This window comes from Herpailurus yagouaroundi, unplaced genomic scaffold (assembly GCF_014898765.1).
Source record: "Herpailurus yagouaroundi ecotype Mexico unplaced genomic scaffold, PumYag 216, whole genome shotgun sequence".
Taxonomy (NCBI): Eukaryota; Metazoa; Chordata; class Mammalia; order Carnivora; family Felidae; genus Herpailurus; species Herpailurus yagouaroundi.
In genome coordinates, this window is record NW_024412447.1 from 8164804 (window position 1) to 8190720 (window position 25917).

General features: G+C 63.5%; 1 protein-coding gene across 2 annotated transcripts in view; it reads left to right on the forward strand.

Annotated features, from left to right (window-relative positions):
* The window catches only part of COL26A1 (collagen type XXVI alpha 1 chain), a 166615-nt gene extending 141078 nt beyond the window's left edge, over positions 1-25537 (forward strand). For both annotated transcript variants that reach the window (XM_040456047.1, XM_040456048.1), the window contains exons 4-13: positions 3923-3984; positions 10375-10531; positions 12608-12706; positions 13320-13472; positions 15423-15506; positions 16705-16757; positions 20147-20182; positions 21468-21515; positions 23146-23230; positions 23969-25537. In XM_040456047.1, coding sequence (XP_040311981.1) covers positions 3923-3984; positions 10375-10531; positions 12608-12706; positions 13320-13472; positions 15423-15506; positions 16705-16757; positions 20147-20182; positions 21468-21515; positions 23146-23230; positions 23969-24132 — 941 coding nt within the window. In that variant the 3' untranslated portion in view covers positions 24133-25537. The remainder of the gene's footprint in view (positions 1-3922; positions 3985-10374; positions 10532-12607; positions 12707-13319; positions 13473-15422; positions 15507-16704; positions 16758-20146; positions 20183-21467; positions 21516-23145; positions 23231-23968) is intronic.
* The last annotated feature ends 380 nt before the right edge of the window (positions 25538-25917 follow it).

A 25917-nucleotide genomic window follows, 5' to 3' on the forward strand; every position in this document is an offset into this window, starting at 1 on the left:
GACCTCCTGGGAGCTTTCTTCTCCTAACTGGCCTTAGGAGTTTTGGCTGGAGTCCAAGGTCTCCAGGGGGATTTTAGGGATCTCTTCCAGCTGGGCCTGCTTGGGTTGGCCTTCTGGTGACATCCACCCTGCACATGCCCGCTGCTTGTGGATCCATCTCACAGAGGGAGCTGGGTGTCTGGGGACAGGACCACCCGTGTGCCCTGACTCCCCCTGTCAAGGTCTTATGGCCCAAGCCTCACAGTGGTCTCACTCGGCCTCTAGACTTTTCTGCGGTCAGCGAGGGTCCTCTTGGCCTGGGGAGTCAGCTTGTCTCAGGAACTGGGTCCTGAATTCTGGATACAGAGCCATCACCAGCCGTGCTGACTGAAGGCAAGTGTCAGGTAGATTGGCAGTGGGTGGGCAGAGCCCGGCAGTGACAGCCCAAGGGCAAGGACACGGATGGCAGCAGCAAAGAGTCCAGGATCCCGAAGTCCTTAGAGCTGATCCAATACAAACCCCTTTTACAGATGAGAAAACTGAGGTGCGGAGAGGTCACATAAGGGCTTCTCCAGCCTCACAGTGAGTTTCCACAGTCTTTCCACTGACCACACCAAGGAGTGAGTCCCTCTCATTCTCTCTCTCTCTCTCTCTCACACACACACACACACACACACACAGAGACTGGTTTGTTTGGCACATCTACACTTCTGATGCCCACATATTGGCATCAGAGTTCCTGACACACTTTCCTGCATCCTAGACACCGGGAAATATGCGGTGGCCCCGGGCGCTCATGGGCCTGTGTGTGCTAGGAAGGGGGCTGGGATCGTGGGACCTCTCGGAATCTCAGGAAGTCAAAGTTTTCATCTGAGTGTGGGGCAACCGAGGCCCAGGGCCAGTGGACAGGGCCTGGTCCCCTCACCGAGGCGCTCAGCACCCTCAGTGCCATCTCCACGTTCCCACGGCTCCCGTGAATAGTTAGAAAAGTTGAAACAAACATAATGTAATTGCTTGTCGATGACAGAATGCCAGGGGAACCATAAAACCCACCAGGCCTCAGCGCCTGCCCAGGCAGGTGGCACCGGGAGGCCGAGCTGGCAGCCTCACCCCTGCCCCGCTGGCTGGGCCTCCTGGGCCTCTCTGCGGCTGGGGAACCGGACCCCCTGTGCCCGCTGACGGCCAAGCCGCACCTCACCTGCCAAGCAGGGTGCCCAGTGCCAGAGCAAACTGGGCCCGGGCCCAGCACACTTTCCAGAAATAGGTTCCTGTGAGAGCCTGAGGCTCGCCCCTCCCTCCACAGCCCTCACCCCCTGCAGAGAATCCCCTGTGTTGCCTCAGACCCTGGAAATGTTGTGTTCACGGCCCCTAAACCCTTAAAGGCCTCAGGAATGTTCACTGGGCCAGGCTGGGGCTCCCCAGCTTCCGTCAGACCTCCTGCCCTTCCCACCGGCCCCCAGGGTAGGGTGGGGCCCTCCTGGCCATGGAGGAGGTCCGGGGCTCAGGCAGAAAAGTCACCTCTTCACACTCTCCAGAGTCAGTGCCTGCTGCCAAGGAAGACACGACTGCTGGGGAGGGTTCTCGGGCCTTTGGCCTGAGGGCAGGCCTCCTCCTTCTTACCCCCCAGCCACCCACCTCATCAGTATTAACAGGGGCCCCAGGGGGAGGAGGCGATGGTTAGGGAGGTGCGGGGGCGGGTGGGGGGTAAGGCAGGTGGGTGGGGGATGGGTAGATAGGTGGAATTAGCTCAGCGGCTGGATGGATGGGACCCTCTTTGTTTTGGTCTCTGTTTTTCCATTAAAGCCTTCTTTTAAGGCCCAGGAACCCTGCCTGTTTTCAGGAGGGAGGCGTTGAAAACCCCCAGGGCTTTCACACACTCTCTGTGTGTGCAGTTTGGCCCTGCGGACTGGGGGCTTCTGGGGACCCTGCCATTTCACCCGGGGCGTCTGTGGCTTTTCCTCTGAGACCCGTCCCTGCGCCCAGAGAGGACCTCTCACCTCCCCTGCCTGGTGCCGACCCCAGCCAGGACAGCCTCCCAGCCTCCTGGAGGCTCTGACGCCCTCTTCCCACGTGGGCCTGGGCTCCTGGCTGCATTTCATTTACTGGCATCATCCGCCGAGCATTCTCCCCTGCCCTTCTCTTAGCTTTGTGGTTTATACCTTTTCCTTGCTTTCTTTCTTTTTTAAAATGTACTTATTTATTTTGAGAGAGAGACAGCGAGAGAGAGAGAGAGAGAGAGAGAGAGAGAGAGTATGAGCAGGGGAGGGGCAGGGAGAGAGGGAGAGAGAGAATCCCAAGCAGGCTCCATGCTGTGAGCGCAGAGCCTGACTCCGGGCTCGATCTCAGGCACCATGAGATCATGACCTGAGCCGAAATCAAGAGTCGGTCGCTTAAGCGACTGAGCCACCCAGGCCCCCCTGTACCCTTTTGTTTCTTCACCACCCTTTCCTGGGAGAAACTAGGGGGAAGCATGGGGGGGGGGTGGTCCAGCAGAAAACTCCCATGTTTCAGCAGAAAACCTCTCCGTCCCTCACTGGTCCTTCGTGAAGTCCTACCCCCTCCCAGCCACGTCACTGTACATTCTTCTAGTTGTTTGAAAGTTTCACTGTTTATACCTCAGTCTCTAATCTGTTTTAGGTATCAGGGTTACCGACACGGTTTTATCGAGGGGGAAAAAAAAGAGTTCTGTTCCTAAAAAATGCTTATAAACCACTGGCTGAGCCCAGCCCAGGGGAGCCGGGGAGGGGAAGGAGGGTGAGCAGGGCCTCTCCGAGCCCACATAATTCATCTTGTAAACCGAGCCAGGGCTGGTGAGCACACCGCCAGTGTCAACCCCCCTTGCCCTGAGGCCGGGCACCCCTGGGGAGGACACAGCCCGTACCATGGTCCTGAGACCCCTGGCCGTCCCCCACATGCCTCGCCGAGCAATCACCACTGAACGAGGAACATTAGTGAGGTGATCTGCTTCCAGAGATGACGTTGGGGGCCTCTCCAAGGACAGGGGAGACCAGTGGGGGGGCAGGTACAGACGTTGCCGGTGAGCTTCAGGCCTCACAGCCCGACAGCCCCAGCACACCAAGTGGGACCTAATGAGTTACCCTCAAACCTCTTGTGCGTCGGCGTGTCCATCCTGAATGAGGTTCCAGGAAGGTCAGGCTTTGAACCGAGTGAGAGATTTAGGCATCCCTTGATTTCTGGGGCCATAAAAGCTCTTGAGAACAGCTTTGAACCATCTATTTCCTCTTTAAAGAGCTCGGTTCCTGGGGCAGACAGACATAAATAGGTAATTATAGCCCAGGGAGATGTGTGCCTGGGGGGTTAGCCGTTAGTGGTCTCCTAATTGGCCTTCCGGCTTCCAGCCCCTCCCACGCCCACCCATTGTACGCTCTGTTGCCAGAATGAGTTTTTCAAAAATGCAAATCTGACCTTGACTCTGACCCCCTCCCACAGCTGCCCCCGGCCTCAGGACGCTGCCCAGACCTCCTTCTGCCAGGCCTCCTCCGCTCGGGCCCAGCCTACCGCTCCAGACTGGGGGGGAAGAGGTGGGGTGGGGGGGAGAGGGTCGGCCAGGTTGCTGCCAGACCCTTCTCTTTTCTTGCCTGTCTGCAGACCTCAGCCCTCTTCCCTCACCTGGCCAGTCATTGTGCAACCCTTAGGCCTCGCCTTAGATGCTGCTGCTTCCAGGAGGTCCTCCCTGACCACCACCGCCCCCACCCCAGATTGGCGTCGCTGTCCCCCATGACGCCCTTTTGCACATTCTATTCTTACAGCCAGATCAGACAGGCTGCATGGAGGAGGGGGCGCTGAGGATAAGGCCCTGAAGGACGGGTAAGAGTTTACCAGGCAAACCGATCGGCGAGCTCCCCACCTGCCCAGAGGCTATCGTGGTGGCTGGCTGCTCTCAGCCCAGGGTCTACACTCCATTCTCACCCTTCTCTTTCAGAATGCATGAACTGTACCCGGCTCAGCGACATGAGTGAGAGGCTAACCACGCTGGAGGCCAAGGTCAGACGGCCTGGGGAGCTGGCGGGTGTGCGTGCGAGGGTTGTGGATCGGGTTCCTGCAGGGTGTGACTGGGGAAAGCCCGGCCCTGAGCAGCCTGGTCCCAGGGGTCGGGTGCTGCTGGGGCCTCCGCGGTTCTGGGTGGTCCACTCTGGGCTGCCTCCTGGTGTGGGGGAGGGGAGCAGGGAAAGCAAGAGATCTGGTCCCGGACAGCAGGCTGGTCGGGGTGTGGGCCTCAGTGGCTGGCGGGGCTGGATATCCAGAAGCCGACCCCTCAGTGGAAAAAGGAGGGAGCCCTGCCCCCCCCAGAGGCTGCTGCCCCCCGTTCTGGCTCCTCCTCTCCCCGTCTGGCACACGTCTGGGCACAGACAAGCCGATGGAGGAGGAGCTGCCTGGCACCAGCCAGCTCTCGCCCCGCCTACGTCGGGGTGGAGCGGGTCACCCCGGAGGCAGAAGGACTGAATAAAGAATGAGTTAATTTAGGGGCGCCTGGGTGGCTCATTCAGTTAAGTGTCTGACTCTCGATTTCGGCTCAGGTCACGGTCTCCCGGTTCGTGGGATCGAGCCCCACGTCGGGCTCTGCGCTCAGTGTGGAGCCTGCTTGGGATTCTCTCTCTGCCTCTTTCTCTCTGCCTCTCCCCTGCTTGTGCTCTCTGTCTCTCTCTCAAAGTAAATAAATACACTTTTAAAAAGAAAAAAAGAAAGAAAAGAAGAGGAAAAGGTAATTTATTTGGGAGTAGCCCCAGGCAGCTCTGGGGAAGGGAGGACGTGTGAGGCACAAGTGTGGCAACAGGCGGGTTCCCCGGGTGGACACCGGGGGACCCTGTCCATCTGGCCCCTCTGAGAGACAGTGCCTGGGACAGAGTCGGCCAGGGGACGAGGCAGCTGGCGGTGTCTACCATCCCTCCGTGGGAGACGCTTCTGCCGGGCTATCTCCACCGTCACCTCATGTCCCCTGCCTCACCGGCCTGCTGGCATTGTTCTGTGGCCCGAGAAAGCCCCAGCGGCGAGTCTCGGGTCTCCCGCGCCTGCAGGAAGAAGCCATAGCTGGGGACCGCGGGCCGAGTCCCGACTGGGGACGAGCCCCATTCTCCTTTTTGTCCCAGGGTGGCTGCTGGGGGACGAGGCTGCTGTACCTTCACATATCTGAGGAGCCTCCTGGGGCCTGGGGCTGCCGGGGCGGCCCGGCCCAGGAAGGAGGGTCCCGGTGTAGGAGGCGGGTGTGAGGGCGGCCAGGGTGGGGACAGAGCACTGGGGCGGGCCGAGTGTGGCAGGGCCACAGAGCGGGCCCAAAGGTCGGGCCCCTCCCGGAAGAGCCTGCCTGGCAGGTCTTCCCAGCAGACGCACAAACACACGTGGACACACACAGACACACACACAGCCCTCGCATCACCCTCTGGCCCTGCCTCTTGCCCTGAAAGCCTGGCCGTGGGGGCCCCTGCCCGGCGAGACGGGGCTGCGGATGACCGTCACCCGGAGTCGGACATGAGTGGGACTGTCACCGGCAGCTGGGTGACTCTCCCCGGGCTCCCGGCAGCTCCCTGGACATGGGGGGACTAGGGGACCTTGTACCCTCCTTGGGGTCAGCGGCTCCGTGGGGGTGGGTTGGAGGCCATCAGGGAACAGATGTTGTCACGTGGGCCAGGCCGGGGCTGGGGAAGCCCCGGGAGGGTGGGGGTGCTGGGGAAAACCCCGGAGGGAACGTCTGGTCCCCGAGATTTTAAAAAGAGGAGGGGTCCCCAAGCCAGCGGGCCTGACAGACATTTTCCAGCACCCGAAGCCTCTGAGTGGTTTGGCAGAGTATTGGCCGACAGCCTGTCCTGGCCCCAGCCCGGCACCTCGGGGTGTTACAAGTCACAGCCCTGGGGGCACAATGGCACAGGGCTAGCCGTCCTCCGCCTAGCTGGCCCTGGCCCTCCCACCCTGACACCTCGCTCGGCCACAGCAGCAGGCCGTGAGGGGGCTCCGAGGTGAGGGTCGTGACCCCTCTGCAGACCCTGGTGTTGGGGGGGGGTCGGGCGCCTGCCCAGGAATGGCTCTGCCTCACCGGGTCCCTGCCCAGCTCCGGGCCTCCGTCCGCTGTCCTGTGAAACGGAAATCGGAGTCGCTGGCCCCCCCACCCCCCCCACCCTCCCCGGGTTGTTCTGGGGGAGGGTGTACAGGGGTGAGCTTTGGAGACGAGAGGGGGACGTGGTGGGCATCTGGGGAGTGCGAAGAGGCGGCTGCCTTCTGGATTCCCAGCTCAGGGATGGGCGATTCGGGTCTCAGTGTCTGTGCGTTATCTGGGTCACCTTCTAGCTGTTTACCTGCCTGCTACATGCCTGAGTGTCCCCTGGGGAAACAGAGCCCCTGAGTGGGCTCAGGTCTGAGGGCCCTGAGAGGTGGCGGCCTGGAGAGGGAGGGGGATGGAAGCTGGCCGCACTGCCGGGACAGCCCTGCTGAGGCCAGGTGAGCCTGCTGGGCTCAGAGACGACATGGGGCAGGATCGGTGGCTGTGGTCGGGCCGGTGAGAGCCAGGCAGGCGAAGCCCAGATGGGGAGCCAGAAGGCAGACGGCTGGCATGAGAGAGCGGCAACCCAGAGGCCTGGAAACTGTGGCTGCTGCCCCTTCAGACAGGTAGCCTGCTTTGGTGTGTCAGAGGGATGTGCTCAGCTGTAAGTAACAGAAACCCAGCCAGTGGCACGTTATTCTTTAAAGACATTTATTGTTTGTTCAACAAGAAGTCCAGCAGTAGGTGGTCTTGGGATTGGTTTGGTGGCTTAAGAACTCAAGCTCTTCACAGCCTTCCCCTCCACCTCCTTAGCGGATTGGCTTTTGTCCTCATGGTTAGTGCCTCATGGTTACAAAGTGGCTGCAGCAGCTCAAGGCATCGCATCCTCATACCATGTTCAGAGACAGGATGTAGAGGATAAGGCAAATCACCCTAACAGCCTCTTCTGTCTCGTCGGCCAGCACCAGGCTGTATGCCTGCCTCCTAGTTGCAAGAGAGTTGGGGAAATAAGTACCTGGCCGATCATGATTCCTCCTCTGGGGCACACCCACAGGTACACAATAGGGGGCTCTCATGTCCGGCAGCCATCAGGTCTGCTCCCTCTTCACTCCCTGCAGGTGCCTGAGGTCCCAGAAGGTCCAGACCTAGGAGCTGATCTGGGACTCCTGCCACCCTCTTTTCCTGGTGGGGTGGAAGGCCAGGAGGAAGAAGTCTCCTGACTTCCTTCTTCTCCTCCCCCTCAGTTTAGACTCCACGGGCCGCATGGTGTGGGAGGGAGCCCGAGAGGATTCCCCTGTGTGAGGGTCAGAAGCCTCGGAGTTAGCCAGTCCCCGGTGCAGGAGGGCAGCCTCCCGGCCGATCAGCCAGGCCACAGTGATGTCATCGGAGCCACTGCCCTCCAAGTCTGGCTGCACTCTGGTTTTCTCGGGTCAGGTCTCCATGCCCACTGCTGCCTGCCCTGGTGAGGTCGTCCGCCCGGGTGGGATCGGTTTCTCCGGGAGGCCGGCCACGGCCAGGCGTGGGAGATGCCCAACGAGGAAGTGAGGGGGGCCTTTTGGGAGGGGGCGAGGCTGCAGGTGGCAGGTCCCCCGGGGGTGGGTCCAGAGCCCTGAGGGCGAAGGGGAACACGTAGGCCTGATCCCAGGAGCCCAGGGAGGGTGCCCTCCCAGGAACCCTGGCTGCCCCAGCCCCCTGTTGCTCCTGAGGACTCCCTGGAAGTATGTCCACCTTGAGGTCCCCCAGAGACACTGCAGTTCAGCCCGGCCCCCTGTGTGGTCACCTGCACCCCCCAAACCCACCTTCTCCCGGGTCCCTGTCTGACTGGTGGCGATCCCACGGTCCCGGGAGCCAGGCCGGAACCAGGGGACCCACTCCTGCCTTCACCCGTGCTCCTGCCCCTGGGCTCCCCATCACGTGTCACCGACCCCCAACTCCTCCGCTGCCCCAGAGCCCCCAGCCTCGGCCGTGGCTGGTCAGCTTCCAGCGACACTCAGTGGCTGGGCAGAAACCATCCCACTTCCCTCCCAGGGCGGTGGGGGGGGGGGGGGGGGATGGACTTTCACCCCATCCCCGGCCACTGTGTGATAATAGCCAGCTGCTCCCCTCGTGGGTGCTTCCACGAGGTTCCGCCAAGGCCCAGGCTGTGGCCAAGCTGTGGACAGGTGGACAGGGCACTGTGTGGGACCCTGGGCCCAGCCTACTTGCCGGGTGACCTTGGGCGAGTCACTTGCAGTCTCTGAGCCTTTATTTCCACCTCTCCTGTGATGGGCCGTGGTGACCCTTCCTGCCTCTTGGGGCCTTGGAAGGGCCAGAGGGGGAGGGGCCCGGAGACGTAGCCCTGGGGGTTGCCCACTGGCCCAACACAGGTGGAGACTCTGAAACCTGGTGCGGGGTGCCACTCTGTTCCCTAGATCCTCAGAGACTGTCACCCAGGCCCAGGGACACTGCGGGACTGGTGGGAGGGAGTGCTCGGGGGCCCCTTTGTCACCCCCCCCACCCCCCACCGCACACACACACCAGAACCTCAGCCCAGCCCAGGCCTGGGCGCCGTGAAGGCCGCTCTTTGTCCCCGGGACCCACCAGCAGCAGCAGGAGGAGCTGGGGCCCAGTGTGCTTGACATGGTCAGTGTCCGCTTTGCTGACGGGAACACTGAGGGCCGCCGAGGTCACAACACTTGCACAAGCTCACACAGCGGCCGCCTAGTGGGAGAGCCGGATTCAAACCAGCACGTAAGGCAGCAGGGCCTGAGCCCCACCCCCATCGGGAGGCACTTAACCCATGCAGGGCTCTGGGGACCAGGCTTCCCCCCAGCTGGCCTGCTGGCCCTGCTCCCGCCCGTGGCTGTTGATACAAAGCGATCGTGCAGGGGTGAAGGGAAGGGCTGGCGGGGGTGGCCCGCCACTGGTGGCCCTCTGAGGGCATGGAGGTGGGGGGGCTCGGGGCAGGAGGGACCCTGGGGTGGAGCCGGGCAGCTGGAGCAAAGCTGGTGAGGCCCAGGAGGAGCAGGGCAGGTCGAGAAAGGCGCCTCCCTGCGTGGGAAGCGTGGGGCCGCTGGTGGTCTGGTTTGGAGGGGGGGCTCCCCAGAGTTCGCTTTGCCCAAAGTCCTCGTCTCCTACCATGTAGGGAGGCCCCAGGACCCCAGGAGGGGATGGGGGCAGGTGGAGAGCCTGGGACCATAGACCCAGGGCTGGGCAGGCCAAGGGGCACGGGGCGGGAGGTGGGGTGGGGTGGGGCGGGGCGGGGTGGGGCGGGGTGGCGGGTTGGGGAGGCCAGGTGCCCCCGCCCTGGCCCTGCCCGATGTGGGGAGCAGCAGTCGGGGAATCCGTCAGGATGCGGGGTTTGGCTCCCAAGGCTGGAGGCAACAAGAGACACCAGGCTTCCTCTCCTGCAGGCAGATCCGGGAGCAGAGGGGCCCGCGGTGGGTGGAGCAGGAAGCCGACTCTGTGGGACAGGCCTGGGACCCCTTCTCTGGGGGTGGGCCTACTCTGGGTCTCAGCACCCGCCCTGCTGCTCGCTCAGATCCCTGGTGCACAGCGCCCCCTGCTGAGCCTTTTGGAGACAGCAGGGACTCGCTGGGGCCTCTGAGGCCTGGCTCCCAGTTCACTTGAATTAGGGAGACAGTGTCGCTGCCCAGGCCCTGGTCTTCGCAGTGTTTGACCCCCACCTCCCTCAAGGGGAGAGAACCGGGCAGCTTTCCACGCTGCCTTTTGTTCTAGAGCCCCTACTAAAAATCGTGCCCCAAGCCAGGACCATTTATATTCTTTTTTTTTTTCTTGTTATGTTTATTTATTTTTGAGAGAGAGAGAGAGAGACAGAGCATGAGCAGGGGAGGGGCAGAGAGAGAGGGAGACACAGAATCCGAAGCGGGCTCCAGGCTCTGAGCTGTCAGCACAGAGCCCAACGCGGGGCTCGAACTCACGGACCATGAGATCATGACCTGAGCCGAAGTCGGATGCTTAACCAGCTGAGCCGCCCAGGCGCCCCTATATCCTTTTCTTTCTCATTCTCTTTTTCTTTTCTTCTCTAGTTTCCTCCCTCCTTCCTTCCCTCCCTCCCTCCACAACAGACCTCCATCCGTTGTCTGTGCCCTAAGCCAGGCCGTGTGAGGGACCAGTGCCCTGGGAGGAGCCAGGGAAGGGGGGGGGGGTGACCACTGGTCTCTCACCACGGTGACAGCCACTCCAGAAGCAAGGCACAGGGAGTCTGAAGGTGTCCCAGTGGCAACCTGCTTGAGCCCCGGGTCCAGGCTCTGGAAATGGGAAGAGGAGGAGGGCAGGGGTGGGAGAATATTCCAGAAGGGGAGCAGCAGTCCCACGAGGGGCATGAAGTCTCCGGGGACACATATCTCGTACACGCGTGTCTCGGGCCTGACGGGGGTCCTGACCTCTGCCCTTGTCCCCAGGTTCTCCTGCTGCAGGCGGCAGAGCAGCCCGCAGGCCCGGGCAATGACCTGCCGGCCCCCCAGAGCACCGCACCACCCTGGAACGAGGACTTCCTCCCTGACGCCATCCCCCTCGCCCACCCAGGGCCCCGAAGGAGAAGGCCCACGGGCCCCGCCGGTGAGTGAGGCCTGCGGCCAAAGCGGCCTGAGCACGGCCTCCCAGGGCCTCTACCACGAGGTCACACAGTAGGCCCTTTGGATCCAGCACGCTCCCTTGCTCTTTCGACACAGCGAGTGAACTTTTCAAAAGCCGGTGGGGGTTGGGGGGGAGGGGTTCACACGAAAAACAGGATTTCCGGCTTCTCTTAGAAGAATGGAAGATCTGGCCGTAGGGGTTTCAGTCCCTCCTGGAAACAGTTGGCTGCAGCCCGGTCACGGTCACGGCTGCCTCCGCAGACCCCATGCGAACTGCTGATATCCCCATCCTTCCTTGTCGCCGTCGTTCAGTTTGGTACATGTCCTCATGACCTGCCCGCTGCCTCTTTGCACCTGTGCTCAGCCCCGCAGCCCAGCCCCGGCCTTCTGGAGTTTACCGCCTCCCCCCACCTTCTGGGGCGGGGAGGGGCTCCCGGAACTCGCTGGCCGGGGTGTCGGGGGACATCTGCCACCGTGTTGTTTGCTCCTTCCCTCCTGTGTTTAAAAATTATTTTTAACATTTATGTTTGAGAGACAGCACAAATGGGGGAGGGGCAGAGAGCGAGGGAGACGCAGAAACCCAAGCAGGCTCCGGGCCGTCAGCACAGAGCCCGACACGGGGCTCGAACCCACAGACCGAGATCATGGCCTGAGCCGAGGTCTGACACTGAACCGACTGAGCCACCCAGGCGCCCCCCCCTGCCGTGTTTTAAAAGTCAGGAGTAACTGTTTTTTCTCTCTGCAGCTTGTATCCACTGGGCTCGGCCCTGGGGGTTGTAGAATAGGGACAGTAAGCGTAATAGCGGGCGGTGAGCACTGCTGAATGCCTGTCCCGTGCCACGCACTGTGCTGGGGCTTTACCCCGGGCACGTGGGTGGCTGGCATCTGTCGATGTGGCTGAACTCGGGGGTTTAAGGCCGGTGTCCCTTCCGACTGGTCACTATCTGTGCCGTGCCAGTTATTAAATATTGTTATATCACCCTAGGCTGCACAGATATCACTTCTCATCATTCCGGTAAGTTGGTGATGCTTGAGGTTACAGAGGAGAAAACCGAGGCTCAGGGAAACGACCCTTGGGGTCACCCCCGTGATCCGGGGCCATTTTGTGTCGATCATTGTTGGCCCGGCTATAGCCCTTTGCAGGTGACGCTCTTCCTCCATCCCCTCTCTCCCAGCTGAGGCCCCAGCTTCTTAGCACCGCTGTCCACACTCAGCTCTGAGCTCACACCCTGCCCCCTCCCCACCTCCTCTGCCCTGTTTTCTGCGTGTGCCTGTCTAGTTGGGACAGGGAGCAGAGCAGGAAGGGCACAGCCCCCAGCAGTGGGAGTGGCCGGTGGCCGGTGCCGGGGAGGCTGTGGGAGGAGGGCTGACGGGTCCCCTGGCTCACCTCTCTGTCATCCCTTAGGTTTCACACCCAGGCAGCCACCCATGCCCACCTTCTTGCAGTCCTTCTTCTGGAACTGGGGAGGAGGGGGATTTCCCAGCCCTCAGGGCACCCAGGCCCCACACCCCCTGGGGGGAGCTTGGCAGGTGCTCTGGGTCTCCTGGGCCACACTTTCTCTTCACCAGGCAAAGTGCAGTTCTGAGAAATGGCCGCCAGGTGGGGCACAACCCCTACAAATGGTGACACCTGGGGGAGCCCAGGAATTCTTGAGAGCAGGTGAGGGGGGCGCTTGTGTGCTTTAGGGCTTCCTGGGGCCCCCGTGGAGGCCTCGTTGGGGAGCTCTTTGCCAGGAGCCCACTTCCCGACCCTGAGCAGGGAGACAGCAGGACCCTTGAGAGAGGGGCAGCCTGGCTCTGGGCCCTTGAGCAAGGGACCACACCTTCCTGAGCCTCAGTTTCCCCACCTGTCAAGTGGGAACAAAAGTAGCTCTTGAGATCACAGGAATGAATAGGTACAAAAATGGTCTGTAAACTGTAATGATGGAGAAGGTGTCTGCTCCGGGGGCAGGGCTGACCAGATGGCCCAGATGGTCAGGCCTGAAGTCCCCCGCCCCCCCCTCCCCCCATGGCAGCTCGGCCCACAGTGTCCTCAGGGCTTACCTCATTCTCTCCTCAGGGCCCCCGGGGCAGACGGGACCGCCAGGGCCTGCAGGTCCCCCAGGCTCCAAAGGTGACCGGGGCCAGGCAGGAGAGAAGGGCCCAGCAGGGCCTCCCGGTAAGGACACCCCGCACCCCAGGTCTGACTTTGTCTGCTGGAAAGGGTCTGGGGTTTCTCCCCTATCTGAGCAGGTGAGGCCTCCCACGACCCCCGATCCTGCTGGGGTTAATGAGTGCCGTCTTGGGGGGCTCCAGGCTCACTTCCACCAGCACCCCCACTGCCACCCTATCCCAAAGACTTTAGGTTTGGTCTGACCCTGGGCTGCAGGAAGGACGGAAGGCTCCAGGCGCTGGGGGTGCAGGTGTGTGGGTGGGGCAGCTGGGGCCTGGGGACTGTGCTCAGTCATTTAAACAACACCTCCAGAGAGCCTCCCAGCTCCTCCTGGGTCCTGCAGGGAAGGCACAGGTCCTGTGCTAGCCCAGGCTGGCTGCCACCCTCAGTGCCCCGACCCCAGAGCTGAGGTCCCAGGAGGGGGCGACCCTGCCTCCCTCGCCTCCCTCCCTCCCCTGGTGTTCCCTGTGCACTAGGCCTGAAGGGAAAGCCGGTTCACTCACATCCCAGGACAGCCCTTCCGGGGACGCTGGTCTGGAGGCCACCACCGGCCTGGGTCCCGTCTGCAGTGTCAGCTGCCAGGCCCAGCCCTCGCGTGACTCCTCTTCTCCCGCTGCAGGCCTCTTGGGGCCGCCAGGACCCCGCGGGCTTCCTGGAGAGATGGGGCGCCCGGGCCCCCCTGGCCCCCCCGGCCCAGCAGGCAGCCCAGGCTTCCCTCCGAACGGCCCCCAGGGTGTCCTCTACTCCCTGCAGTCGCCGACAGACAAGGACGGTGAGTGCCACTGAGGGGCGGGCCCCGGGGACGCAGACCCTCAGTGAGCAGGGCCCCGGCTCTGGAGCCAGGCTCTGCCGGGTGGGGCAGAAGGGCCTCTGGGGGGGCCGATGCGGGTCCCCCAACCCAGCTCTTGGCCCCAGCCTGGCCTGTCCCTGCTCTGGTGCTCAGCTGCTGCCCCTGGGGTCCTGACGCCCACCGAGTCTCTGTTGTCTGCCCTGGCCTCAGTTTCCCCATTTGGTGAGAGCAGCGCCCCCGAGGTCACCGCTGCTGCGTCTCCTGGAAAATCGCCTCACCGTATGCAGGCCACGTGACAAGTATTGGTTGAGCACCTACTATGTGTCCTGCACACTCACTGGGGATGCAGCAGTGAACAAAACAGTCTCCTGCCCCCGGGGGGCACAGTCTGCTGTTTCTGAACCCGGAAACCTCCGCCTACCTATGGGAAGGGTGGGGTCAGGGAGGCCCGGAGAGTGGGGTGAGGGCGTCACAGGGGTATCTTTCGGTTAAATGCCCTGGGAAACCTGGGGAGGGTTTTAAGAAGCTAGTGACAGTGTTAAGTGACATCCTGGGCGCGATGGGGGATGGGGACCTCTTGTCTTGGTCAGAGAAACCCAAGCCCCCTCCGGCTGGTGCTCCTGTCCCCCCTCAGGCAGCGCAGCCCTTAACCTGAGCTTTATTGTTATTTTTTTAGATTTTTAAAAATGTTTATTCATTTTTGAGAGGGGGGGAGTGAGAGAGAGAGAGAGAGAACGAGCGGTGAAAGGGGAGAGAGAGAGGGAGACAGAATCTGAAGCAGGCTCTCGGCTATGAGCTGTCAGCACAGAGCCTGACCTGGGGCTCGAACCTATGAACCGCGAGATCAAGACCTGAGCCGAAGTTGGACGCTTAACCTAATGAACCACCCAGGTGCCCCTAACCTGAGCGTTAAAACCTAGGCCTGAATCCCACTGTCCCCGTCGGAGCCTCACTTTCCCCACCTGTAGAGTAGGGGGTGGGTATTAGTCCCCGTTGGAGTTGCTCTGGTGGGAGGAAGCGACTCAGCCTTGCAGAATGGGGGTCCCGGGCTGCACTCAGTGGGTGCAGGGGCCCAGCCAGGCGAGAACAGAACCTTCTGGAGCAAGTGGGAACTCACTGAAGACTCAGGGAGGGGGCCGGTGCCACCCGTGCGGTGCTCTGGGGGGCTCAAGGCTCAGCGCCCACCCCTGAGCCACACGGAGCCATGCCAAGGCTCCCGCCTGCCCTGGTCTGGGCCAGACGCCTCGGGCACTGCCTTCCTGACACCTCCAGTGATCAGAGCCCTTCTCAGATGGGACCTTCTTTACCCGCGGCCCTGGGGCCCCTGAGTATGAATTTGGGGAAGACTGGGGATGCCCCAGCGGGCCCCGCCCATCGCCTTGAACCAGTGGGAGGGTGGTCCAGGCTTCCGGGTGTGGAGGGAAGGGCAGAGGTGGGGCAGGGCAAAGGCACATGGGGCTTGACCTGTTTGTCCGAACTGGGCCGTGAACAGACCTCCCCGCTGCCCCAGGCTGAGTGATGGGCCCCGTAGAGGCAGCCCAGGCTCTTGCAGCTCGGAGGGCTGAGCCCGGAGGGCTTCTTGGAGGAGGCCCCGCAGGAGTGAGCCAGTCAGGTGCGTCAGAACGGGCCTGTGGAATGGAGTGGGGAGGAGAGGGCTGGCCTGGAGCCTGGGGAGGTGAGTAGGGTAGGGTCAGACTCTGAAGGGCCTGGAATGCTCGGGAAGGAGTTTGTGCATTATATGAAGCCCCCCAGGCTTTCCCTGCCCTTTGACCTGGCCTCCGTGGGAGTCCGAGCGTCTGCTCACCAGGGCTGCTGTGAGGCCCGGTGGGGTGGGGGCGCCTGTCCTCCTGGCCCCGGGGGAGTTCAGGCCCGGCACCCCAGCCTTGCCGGTCCTGCCCCACCGTGTCACGGGCCCCTCTGCTCTGCCCACAGATGGACACTCACAGCTGGCCTCTGCTGCCGTGGACACCGTGCTGGCCGGCGTCCCAGGGCCCCGGGGCCCCCCTGGCCCTCCAGGTAAGCGCAGAGGGCAGCTGCACAGCCTGGCCGGGATTGCCGCCCCCCCCCCCCCCCCCCGCCGCCCCTGCCTCTGGGCCTGGCCTGGGCCAGGGGCTCTCGTAGGGCCGGTCAGGGGCCCGTGGCCTTGGCAGGGTGCTGGGGATATGGGTGTGTCCACAACTCACCGTGCGGCCTGAGGTGAGTCCCCTTGCTCACCCCTTGGGGCCCCAAATGTTTCTGCCAGGTGCCCAAGTGAAGCAGCTCAGGGCTGCCCCCATGTGGGCCTGAGTGGGGGTTGCACCGGGGTTCATGGAGACCCAGGCCCAGGGGGAGGCAGGGGGTGAGCTCAGGGGTGGTCCAGGAGCTGGCAGGGCAGGTGCCCGGAGAGGCAGGAAGCCTGGGGCCTGGTGGCAGAGACCAGGGGCCGGGGGAGGGGGGGGCAGGGGACAGCCCTGGGGCTCTAAGGGCTGGATCCCCTCCTTCCAGGGACCCTCACTGGTGGGGAGGGAAGGGGCGTGTGGGGCAGGGGCCAGCCCTGCTTGTCCAGCTGTGTGGGTGCCTCATTCCCCACCAGTCGTTTACACTTTCATGTACTGACCGAGGACTCCCTGCGCGTGGCACAGACATGCGTATCGACCGTGGCCGTGGGTGGCGGCTGGTTCCCTTTCAGGGACTGGTCTGGAGGAGGGGTGGGCGTGGGTAGTGCCGGAAGGCTTCCTGGAGGAGGTGATGCTCATCCTGAGACAAGAGGAAAGAATTTGCCAGGCTGTGGAGGGGATGGAGAGGCTCCAGAAGGAAGGAACAGCATCTGCAAAGGCGCAGAAGCAGAGGAGCTTTTCAGGAGAGGATTTGGGCGGGAAGGGGGGAGGGGGCCGGGCTGAGGACCCCAGGAGCCCCGAGAGGGACCCACCTGGAAGTTGGCTCTGGGTGGCCACATGGAGAGTGGATGGTCGGGATGCCGTTGCAGTAACTCAGGCAAGAAGGATGGCCTCGGAGGGGTAGGGTCCGAAGCCCGGAGGAGGGGCAGGCCTGGGAGACTTTGGCCAGGAGACTGGCTGGCTGGCGAAGGGCCGGGGGGTGACCCGCGGATGAGGCCCTGAGGGAAGAGCCGGTTGCAACGTAGGGGCTGCAGGGAGAGGGCGGTGGAGGTGGGCTTTCCGCGCTAAGGGTGGGCAGGGGGCTGGCCCCAGGTGACCGTGTGTGACTCTGCCCACAGGTCCTCCTGGCCCACACGGTCCCCCAGGACCGCCAGGTGTACCTGGATCCCAGGTAAGGACTTCTTCCCTCATTTCTGGCAGGGGCTGGGGCAGGGTGGGGGGGTGCTCCCCAGGAAGGAGGAGCCAGGTCCCTCCGCAGCAGGGCCCAGCAGGATCCAGGGGAAGGTGGGTGTGACCCTGGTCATCTCAGCCACTGCCGTCCTTTGCTGTCTGCTCCCCCATGCCGGGGAGATGCTGGCGTCCTTCCCGTCTCTCTGACTGAGACCCAGAGAGACCAGGTGCCTCCTGAGGACGTATGGGATCACAGAACGTCCACCCCAGCTTGTCGCCCTCCTCCCCGAGAGCCCCCTGTGTGTGAGAGGGCGCCCCGAAGCCTGGCGAGGCTTGCTCTGCGTCTCCAGCTGTGTGACCTCGGGTGGAGAGGCGGCCTCTCTGAGCTCCGGCTGCCTTGGCTGCTAAGACGGGGGTACAGGGCTTCCCTTGTGGGTTGTTGGAGGGAGCAAGGAGAAACAGAATGCTGGGACGGGGTGTGTTGTGCGCCTCAGAGGCCTAGGGCCTGGGAAGCAATCACACCAGGGAGGGGCAGCCCGGAGGCAGGAAGAGGTGGAGCTTCCAGCGCCCCACCCCCCTCCCTGCCCAGAGCCTGTCCAGACCCAGGGCCCTGCTGACTCCTGCTCCAGGAGCTCAGGCTGTGCTTAGCAGGTGGCTGGAGGTGGCCCCTCTACTGCCAGGGGCGGGAGTCTGGGCCTTGGCCCTGTGAGCGCTGGGACCTTGGGAGTCCACCCCTTTAGATGCTAGAAGAACATTCCTGAAACACTCGGGGCGCCAGCCCCCCAGGCTGAGGATACAGCCGCTGAGGGGCCACAGGGCAGCCCCGTAGAGCTTACATTCTAGACGTCAAAGAACCAGTGTCCCATGACTGCTAATCTGCTCCCTGTTGTCCCCACTGTGTGTTTTTACACCGGGAGACACAGCATCGGGGAGGGGCAGGTGGGCACAATGTCTGCAGGGAGAGGGGGACGGGGGCACCCTCAGAGAGGAGGGGTGGGGGTGGGCCACAGAGCCCGACAGTGACGGGGGCAGGAGTGTGGTGAGGGACCGAGATGCCCAGGGAAGCGTGGGAGGCGGCAGGGGTAGAATTCTGTGCGGTCACACGCCTCCTGCTGCCCCAGCCTGCGGCGACAGGGGAAGTCAGGGGCCCCTTCCCAGCTACCTGTGCCACCTGCGTTCAGATTCGCCATCGTTCCGTCCCAGAGGGGGTGGAGAAGTGGAGGCTCAGAGAGGTTCAGTCGCTTGCCCAGAGTCACACAGCAGGGGAACGGCAGGGGTGGGGCCCCTCTCAGGCTTTCCCCGGCTGCCTCCTGCCCTCACCGAGAATGTGCTGGGTGCTTTGGGATAGCCTTAATCCTGCGAGGCGGTCTGTTTTCAGGGTCTTCAGGCCCTTACGGTAGCACCACTTGGGGGACTGTGCAGACCTTGTCCTTGTGGGGACCCGGGCTCCCAAGATTCCAAGGAGATTTAGAGGGACCTAGTCAAAGCTGTTCCTCCTACCGCCCCCCCCTGCCCCGCCCAAGAGAGTGTGTCACCTGGCATCGACGTGGAGGGTGCAGTGTCTTGACCCCTTCCCTCTTTGCTGTGGTCCTTCCGTAAGGCTGGGGGTCCCGTGGCCAGGACTGGGATGCCCAAGGGCACCAGACAGTGCCCAGCCTGTCCCTGGTTCCCCAGGGGCCCATTGGACAGGCCCTGAAGAGCCCCTTCCGTGACCTTCTGCCAGGGCCCACCCAGGCCCCCACACTGCAGGGGTGGAGCTAGGTTCCAAGGTTAGCCCAGATACGGACAGTGTCCCAATAACCACCAGCCCCCTCTGCTCACCATGGAAGGACCAGACAGGGTCTTCCCCGTGGACGGCAGGACCAGCCTGGTGACCTGGCCACTGTCTGTCTCCATCCCTTGCCAAAGAGTCGAGGCCTCTGAGGCTGGGGTGAGGGGATGTCCCCTAGACATGGGTCAGAGAGGAGTGGGAAGGGACCACAGCAGAGGATGAGGTGGCCCCTACTTTTCTCCTCTGAGCAGGACAGAGAGACCTGGGTTTGAAGCCCCGCTCTCCCAGTTTCCAGCCGGGTGACCCTGAGCAAGTCACTGGCCCCCACCTCCCCCATCCTGTGAAATGAGGAATCCCTCTTGGGTGGGCTCATTGTGAGACATAAAGGGGACAATGGAGGAAAAGCCCCAGGCTCTCAGGAGACCCTTAATGAATGTTCTTCGTTAACCAAATATCTCTTGGGGTCTCTGCTGCGTCAGATACTGTGCTGGGCACGAGAGCAGGGACATCGGGAGCCCTGCGGTAGCTGATGGTACAACAGGGGAGGCAGACAAGGACAAGTAAGGACATAAGTGTCAGGAAAGGAGGAAATGAGGCGATGTGACAGAGTGAAAGGGCCCAGGCAAGCGAGGCATGACAGACCTGCAGAGGTGACACTTCAGCTGAGACCTAAGGAACCAGAACTAGCAGCCGTACAAAGATGCCAAGAAAGGGCCCTCCAATTAGCCAGAAGAGCAAGTGCAAAGGCCCTGGGGCAGGGAAGAGCCCAGTGCTGACTGAGGAGAGTGAGGTGTGAGGTGAGGTGGGTCAGGGAGTGTGGGTTTGGGTCACAGGGGAAGGGGCTCTGAGTCTCAGGGAGGGAGAGCCTGTGACCTGATTTACACCTTTAAGAGGCCCCTGCAGCTGTGACTGTGGTGGGGGAATGGAGGACGGGGACACAGTGGAGCAGGGTGACCCGGGAGGAGACCCCGGAAGCCCTCGGGGGAGACGAGAAGGTGACGTGTGTTAAGTGGTGGCCCCTGAAGCGGCAAGCGGAATGGACGTGTTCAGAAAGTGATGTGACAGGTCTGGCTGGTGGAACAGATTTGGCAGGAGAGGGAAAGGAAGGTCACCTCCCAGGCGTGTCGGGGAGCAGCTGGGAGGACCGGGGAGCCACCTTGCAAGGAGGTGTCCGCAGGGCGGGGTGGGTTTGGGGGGAGCCAGGGTTCTGCCTGGGGGAGGTGGATGGGTACCCCGTGGGTCTGGGCTCCGGGGAGCCTTCGGGCCGGACATCGGCACGGACGGGAGGCCCCCGGCGGGACCCTCGTGATTGGTGTTGCTGGCACTCACCTCTGGGGACCCCTCTCTCTGCATGCGGGGGACTGGGGGCTTGGCCATCCATGCCAGCTCCGTGTGGATAACTATACATGCGTGGCCCACTTCTCAGCAGAGAAGACCAAGCCTCAGGGAGGAGCCCGGGGAGGGTGGCCCAGGTGGGGCCTTCCTGTCCCCTCCGTGCCATCCTCCTTCCGTCCTTCCAGATCCTGAGCCTGGTGCGGGGAGGATAAGGAGAGGACAGAGGTGTTGGGGGGCGGGGGCGGGCAGGCAAGGCCTAATCTGCTTTGTCTGACTTTCTGCAGGGCCTGGCCGGAGAGCGGGGCGTGATGGGACCGGCGGTAAGTGAGGGGCTGAGCCGATGGGTCGTGCCCAGGGCGGTGGGCCCCAGGGTGGCCCCCGGGTGCCGGGTGGGCAGAGGTCTGTCCCAGGAGCCTCGCCTGAGCTCGGCCCCTCAGCGACCCCAGACATGGCCCGATCGTACCCCGCCCAGAGAAGGGGCAGCCTACGTGTGGTCCCCACTGCCCGAGTTGGGAAGGGGTGCCCTTAGGAGGTGGGGAGCCCCTCACTGGGATGAGGGTCCTCAGATCTCTCCCGAGGCTCCCAGACCCCTGAGTTAACAATGCTGTGTGACCTGCAGAGTCCCCTCCCTCCTCTGAACCTGCGAAGAGTGGAGGCTCAGACAGCTGGCCTCTAATTTTCCTCCTTGGAAACAAGAATTTCTGAGTCTCAACTCCTGCCTGCAGGGCCAAGGAGGCGGGCACCTCCTTTGCCCCCAAATCTAAAGTTAGGGGCGTGCGGCCAGGGAGGAGGGACGGATCTGTGCTGAGCACCTACGATGTGCTGGCCGCAGGGGAGGCGCTCTTCAGACATAGTGAGTTTAAGCTGCATTGCAGCCCAGCGAGGCGGGACTTTATTTGCCCCATTTTTGAGAACTGGCAGCTAAGACTCAGAGAGGTTAAGTAATTTGCCCAAAGTCACACAGCGAGGCAATGATGGAGCCAAGATTGAAACCCAGGAGCGTTAGCCTCGAAGCCATGCCTCCTCCTGGCTTCTGTCTGGTAGACGCTGCTGAGCCCCGTCACGGGGCTTCTGGTGCCAGGCGCCAGTCAGAGCTCATTACCGCTTTGGTTTATTGAATCCTCCTAATACTCCTGGGAGGTAGGCAGTATTATTACCCCATTTCAGAGACGAGAATGCTGAGGCACAGAGAAGCAAAGTAACGTGTTCCAGGTCACGTAGGATAACACGTGGGGGTTCATGTGCGGCTGGTGTCACTGGCCTGGATTCAGAGGCGGAAGCACAGAGAGGCGGGGACTCGATCCCCGGAAGAGCTGAGAGGTGGGCTCACGGGGTTTCAGACCTGGCTCCTCGGTGGCCCAGAAGCACAGTGAAGCCGCTAAAGCCAAGCTGTGCCGGGTTGTGCAGAGACGCGTGGGGCCTCGGCGCTCCTGCTCTGCCCCCGCCAGGGCAGGAGTTCCCATGGGCGAGGCTGTCAGGCTCCGCCCCGGCACCCTGTCCCCAGGCTCTGCCACTGACTCCCCGTGGTCTGCCCAAGAAGCCGGGGAGGGGAGGGAGGCGCCCCGGTGCCCCTCACTGGCTTTGGACAACTTGACTTTCTCCCAGGGCGAGCCCGGCGGGAAGGGACAAGAAGAGGAGAAGGCGGCTGCAGAGGTAACCGTCCTGTCGGCCGCATTCCCCGCCTGCCCCCTCGGCCGTGTCGCAGCGGGACGGCCGGTGCCCAGCAGATCTGCACTGGCACCCGTGAGCCCACAGGGTGCTGGGCCACGGGGTGAACGGGGTCCCGGCCCCGCGGAGGAGACAGATGAGGGAAGTGATGATTGCGATTCTGCAGTGGGGGTCGCACGGATGGGGTGACTGGCCCTCAGCCGGAGGACGGGGGGGCGGGGGGGGGACCCTGCAGAAGAGAGCCCCCCGTTAAAGGAGGCTGCAGGCTGTGGAGTCCCTGTCCAGGGACGGAAGTCCCCACATGCCGCGCCTGGTGCACCGAGGTGCCCACAGGGTCATGGCCCTGGGGGACTGAGGATGGCACGTGGCAGGGCCCAGGGTGAGATGGCGGGAGGGGACAGAGATGGAGCCCAGGCACGGCCAGGGGGACCCACTACCTTCTGGGAGCGGGAGGGATGCCGGAGACCGGCGTGACGGATAAAGGGGGTGAGGGCAGTGGGGCCAGCAGGGGAGACCTCGCGCGGGGAGAGTCCAAACGCCCCGCGAGTGTCAGAGCTCAGCAGGGAGGTGGGGGGAGGCTGGGGACCTTTGGGAGGCCCTTGCAGGACTGGAGAAGCGGGTAGAGGCTGCAGGCAGAGCAGCTGCGGAGGGCACAGGAGGCGGTGGGAGGAAGAGGTGGGCACCGAGGCACGGGCACCGATTCACGGGTCACTTGTGTCGGGGACGGAGACGACACTTAGGCCTCCACCCCTTTGCATTTCGTAGGCCCGCATCCCGTGGCCCAGGGACACGGGGCTTCGCAGGAGCCCTGGACCCTCTGCTCCTCACCGGGGGCCCCCGGTCCCAGACACTGCCCACTCTGTGGCTTCCCCTGGCCTTTGGTCCCCTGGAGGGAAGGCCTCTCTCCTGTAGGATACTTTTTGGTCCCTTTTGTTTCGTTCTAAGCGAGGCTGCTGTGCATGTCATGACAGCTGTCACGTTAGGCCACCAAAAGGCGCCCGTTCTGGGGGCCGACTTCAGGGCGGGGCCCGACCTCCTCACCATCACTTTCCGTTTCAAAGCGGCTTTGACACCTGTCTTCTCCATAAATCAGTTCATTCGCGCGTCTCGGCGCACAAGGCCCTCTGCCCACGTGTAGGCCGGGCCTCACGCGCTCCTGCCAACGCTCCAGAAGCCTTCGCCTTTTCTTGCCGGGGGGTCACCCCTGGAGAGCTCTCGGGTGGACGGTGCCAGCAAGGGGACCGGCAAAACACCCCCACCTGTGCTGGGTGCTCTGTCCCCGGCAGGGTATTTTCTGGGAGGAAGGGCACGCCGGGGAGGCGGCCGGGCGGCCACGGGAGCCTTGTCCGTGTTAAGCCCCAGGGGCCAGGTCCGGTGTTAAGGGGGGCCAGGTCCGGTGTTAAGCCCCAGGCTGTGTGGCCACAGGACGCCTGTTACTCTCTTTGTGCCTCGGATTCCTTGTGCGCAAAACATCCACCCTGTGATGGCTGTCGTACTAGGATGGCGGCAAGGAGGCGGGAGCAGGGAGGACGGGGAGGACACGTACGCGGAAGCCGCGTGGCCCCGGCCCCGCATCCCTGTGGCCAGCCCTGACCCCGTGCTTCCTCCCCGCCAGAGTGAGGGGGTGCAGCAGCTGCGGGAGGCCCTGAAGATCCTGGCAGAGAGGGTCCTCATCCTGGAGCACATGATCGGGATCCACGGTGAGTTGTGACCAGGGCCTGGGGCTGGCCGGCCCCACAGCTGGCCCCAGAGTTGGGAGTCCCCTCCGCTCCCGCCTCCCCGCTCCCTGCCGCCCTTGTGGCAACTGCGACCGTCTCCGGTCTCCGATGACACCTCCGCCTGGCTGCCAGATGGTCTTCCCCCAACCCCAGTCAGACCCCGCGCCTCCCCTTGCTCAAGGACCCTCCGTGGCTCCCTGTGGCCCATGATCGGTGTCCAGGCACGTCAAGCCCAAGCCCCTCCCCAGCATGGCCTGGTGCCCAGTGGCACGGAGCCACCACCTAGTTGTCCCCAGAACCCCCGCCCCAACCTCTGTTTTTGCTCAGGCCGGTCCCCTGCCGGCTGACTGCCAGCTCCCATGGGGGACCTGCTCTAGGGTCCCTTCCTCTGTGAAGGCACCCTCCTCTTGCCTCACGGTGCTCCACAGGGCCTGCTACTCCCTCACGGCGTGGGGTTTCCACGTCTCTGCCTGGCACGCTGGGAGGCCCTTGCGACAGGAGGGTGGTGACAGGGAGGGGCCTGGAGCCCAGCCCTGCTCAGCACTTGTTACCGAGTGAGCGGGCGACTGAATGGGGAGGGGGGCGCACGTGAGGGGACACCCTGCTGCTGCTGCGTTGCCCTGTCCTCGCCGGGCACGTGGCTTCCCTGGTGCCAGCAGCAAAGTGCCTTCGAGTGCTCCCAAGACCCTGTGTGAGCCCGTGCACCTGCCGTCCTTCCAGATCCCCTCGCCTCCCCCGAGGGGGGCTCCGGCCAAGATGCTGCCCTGAGAGCCAGCCTCAAGATGAAGCGTGGGGGCTCCCCGCCCGCCGACGGTCCCCTCGCCGCCCTGCTCGGCCCCGACCCTGGGCAGAGGAGCGCTGGCCAGGCCAGCGGCGGGAAGTAAGAGGCCAGCTCTCCAGGACAAGCCCCGCCGGAGACCCAGGTCCGAGCCCTGCGTGGCCACCGGCTTCTGAAGACACCACGTGGTGGGACTGGGCTCCAGGCACCGAGGATCCTGAGGGACGCTGGCTCCCGGGGCCTGGGGGCCTTGGGGACAGATGGCAACTGCAGAGGCAGGGTCCAGAGGGCCCCGGCACCCTTGGCGGGGCCCTTTCCTGGTCCCTGCCCTCCCCCGCCCTCACTTTCTGCAGGAGACGGGCTCTGGGTGGGCTGGGCGGGGCACGAGAATAATCATAATACTCATCACTCACTGAGTCTGGGCCTGTCCGAGGGGCTTTCCCTACATTGTCTCATTTAACCCTTAGGAGGCAGGCTTGCTACCCCACTTTCCACGGGAGGACAGAGGCTCGGCCAGTGTAAATAACGTGCCAAGGCCACGGGACCAGGGACAGCCAGGGCAGGATTTGAACCCAGGCCTCTCGGTTCCTTAACTCGGGACCCCGCCAGCTTCCTGTCTTCACAGAGAAACTCAGGGCAGGCGTGGGGCTGTGGGGAGGCTGGCCCGGCCCGCAGGGAAGGCAGGCAGGGTCCCGGGCCTCCTTCCTCAGCCTCCCTGTCCCTGGGCTTGGGGTCTGCTCCAGGGTCTGGCGGCGGCTGCTCTCAGAGGCCAGGGGGACCCTGAATAAGCCCGTGACGCTCACACGGACTTGGGGACAGTGAGAGAGGGGCACTGGGGGTGCAGGGGCCTTCAAACCAAACTGGCAGTCGCCCACCGCTGCCTCCCAGTCTCTCTGAGCCACCCAGTCCAGCCCAGCAGGCCCTCCTGCCCCCGAGCCGAGAGGAGGCAGTATTTCCCGGGAACGTGCACCTGAGGAGGCCGTCACTTGCAGCCCTGCCCTCTCTGGGAACCTGTAGGGTTGGCCATTTCCAGATCGCACAGCAAGTCTAACGACCCTTTGACAATCTAGAGGAAGGACAGCTGAGTCCCAGGCCCCATCAGGAGAGACACTGCCCGCTGAGGGCTGTGGGCCCAGGGAAGGGAACTCAGTAGGTGGCCGGGGCCCGGGACCCCAGAGCAGCTCAGACCGCAACCCTTAAGGCCTCTCGGGCCCTGGGTCCCCTGTGACCTGGACCAGCCCTGCTTCTCCTCTCTTGCTGGGCCGAGACCCAAAGATCGTGGTGCCACCCCAGGGCCTGTGTCCCCTCAGGGCAGGAGCCATCTGTCCCCAGCGTCCTTGGTGCTCCCGGGAGGTTGTGGCCTGGTCCCGCAGGCCCCGGTAACCTCTTCTTGCCCTCAAGGTCCCGATGGCCCCTTGTGAGGCAGAACTGGCCTGGGGGCCTAGGTGTGGCAGTCAGAGGCAGCGGGCAGTCTGGAACGCTGTGACAATAAAGGTGCTCTCCCCACTGGGGGTCTGGTGTCCTGTGGTGGCAGCTGGGCAAGGCCTGGTGAGCCGGGCCACGGTGGCGCAGGCCGTCCCCGGAAGATGCGTATGTCGTGACCCTGTGGCTGGATGTGGGGACAGGCGACTCCTGGCCCGTGCCACACACACGCGGCTGTGGGCCGCAGCGGCACAACGGGGGGTCTTCGGGGGCCAACGAGAGGGGGCTACACAGGAAAGGGACCTGGCAGGCAGGCGCACGGCACCCGCAGAGGCCGGGAGGGGCGAAGGAGGGCGGCTCGTCGCTGACCGCTTGTGCACCCACATCTTGTGCACAGAGCATATGCGCGGGTGCAGGAAGCCTGGCCGGGCAGAGGCGTGAGCGCTTCCCCTGCAGGGCTGAGCCCCTT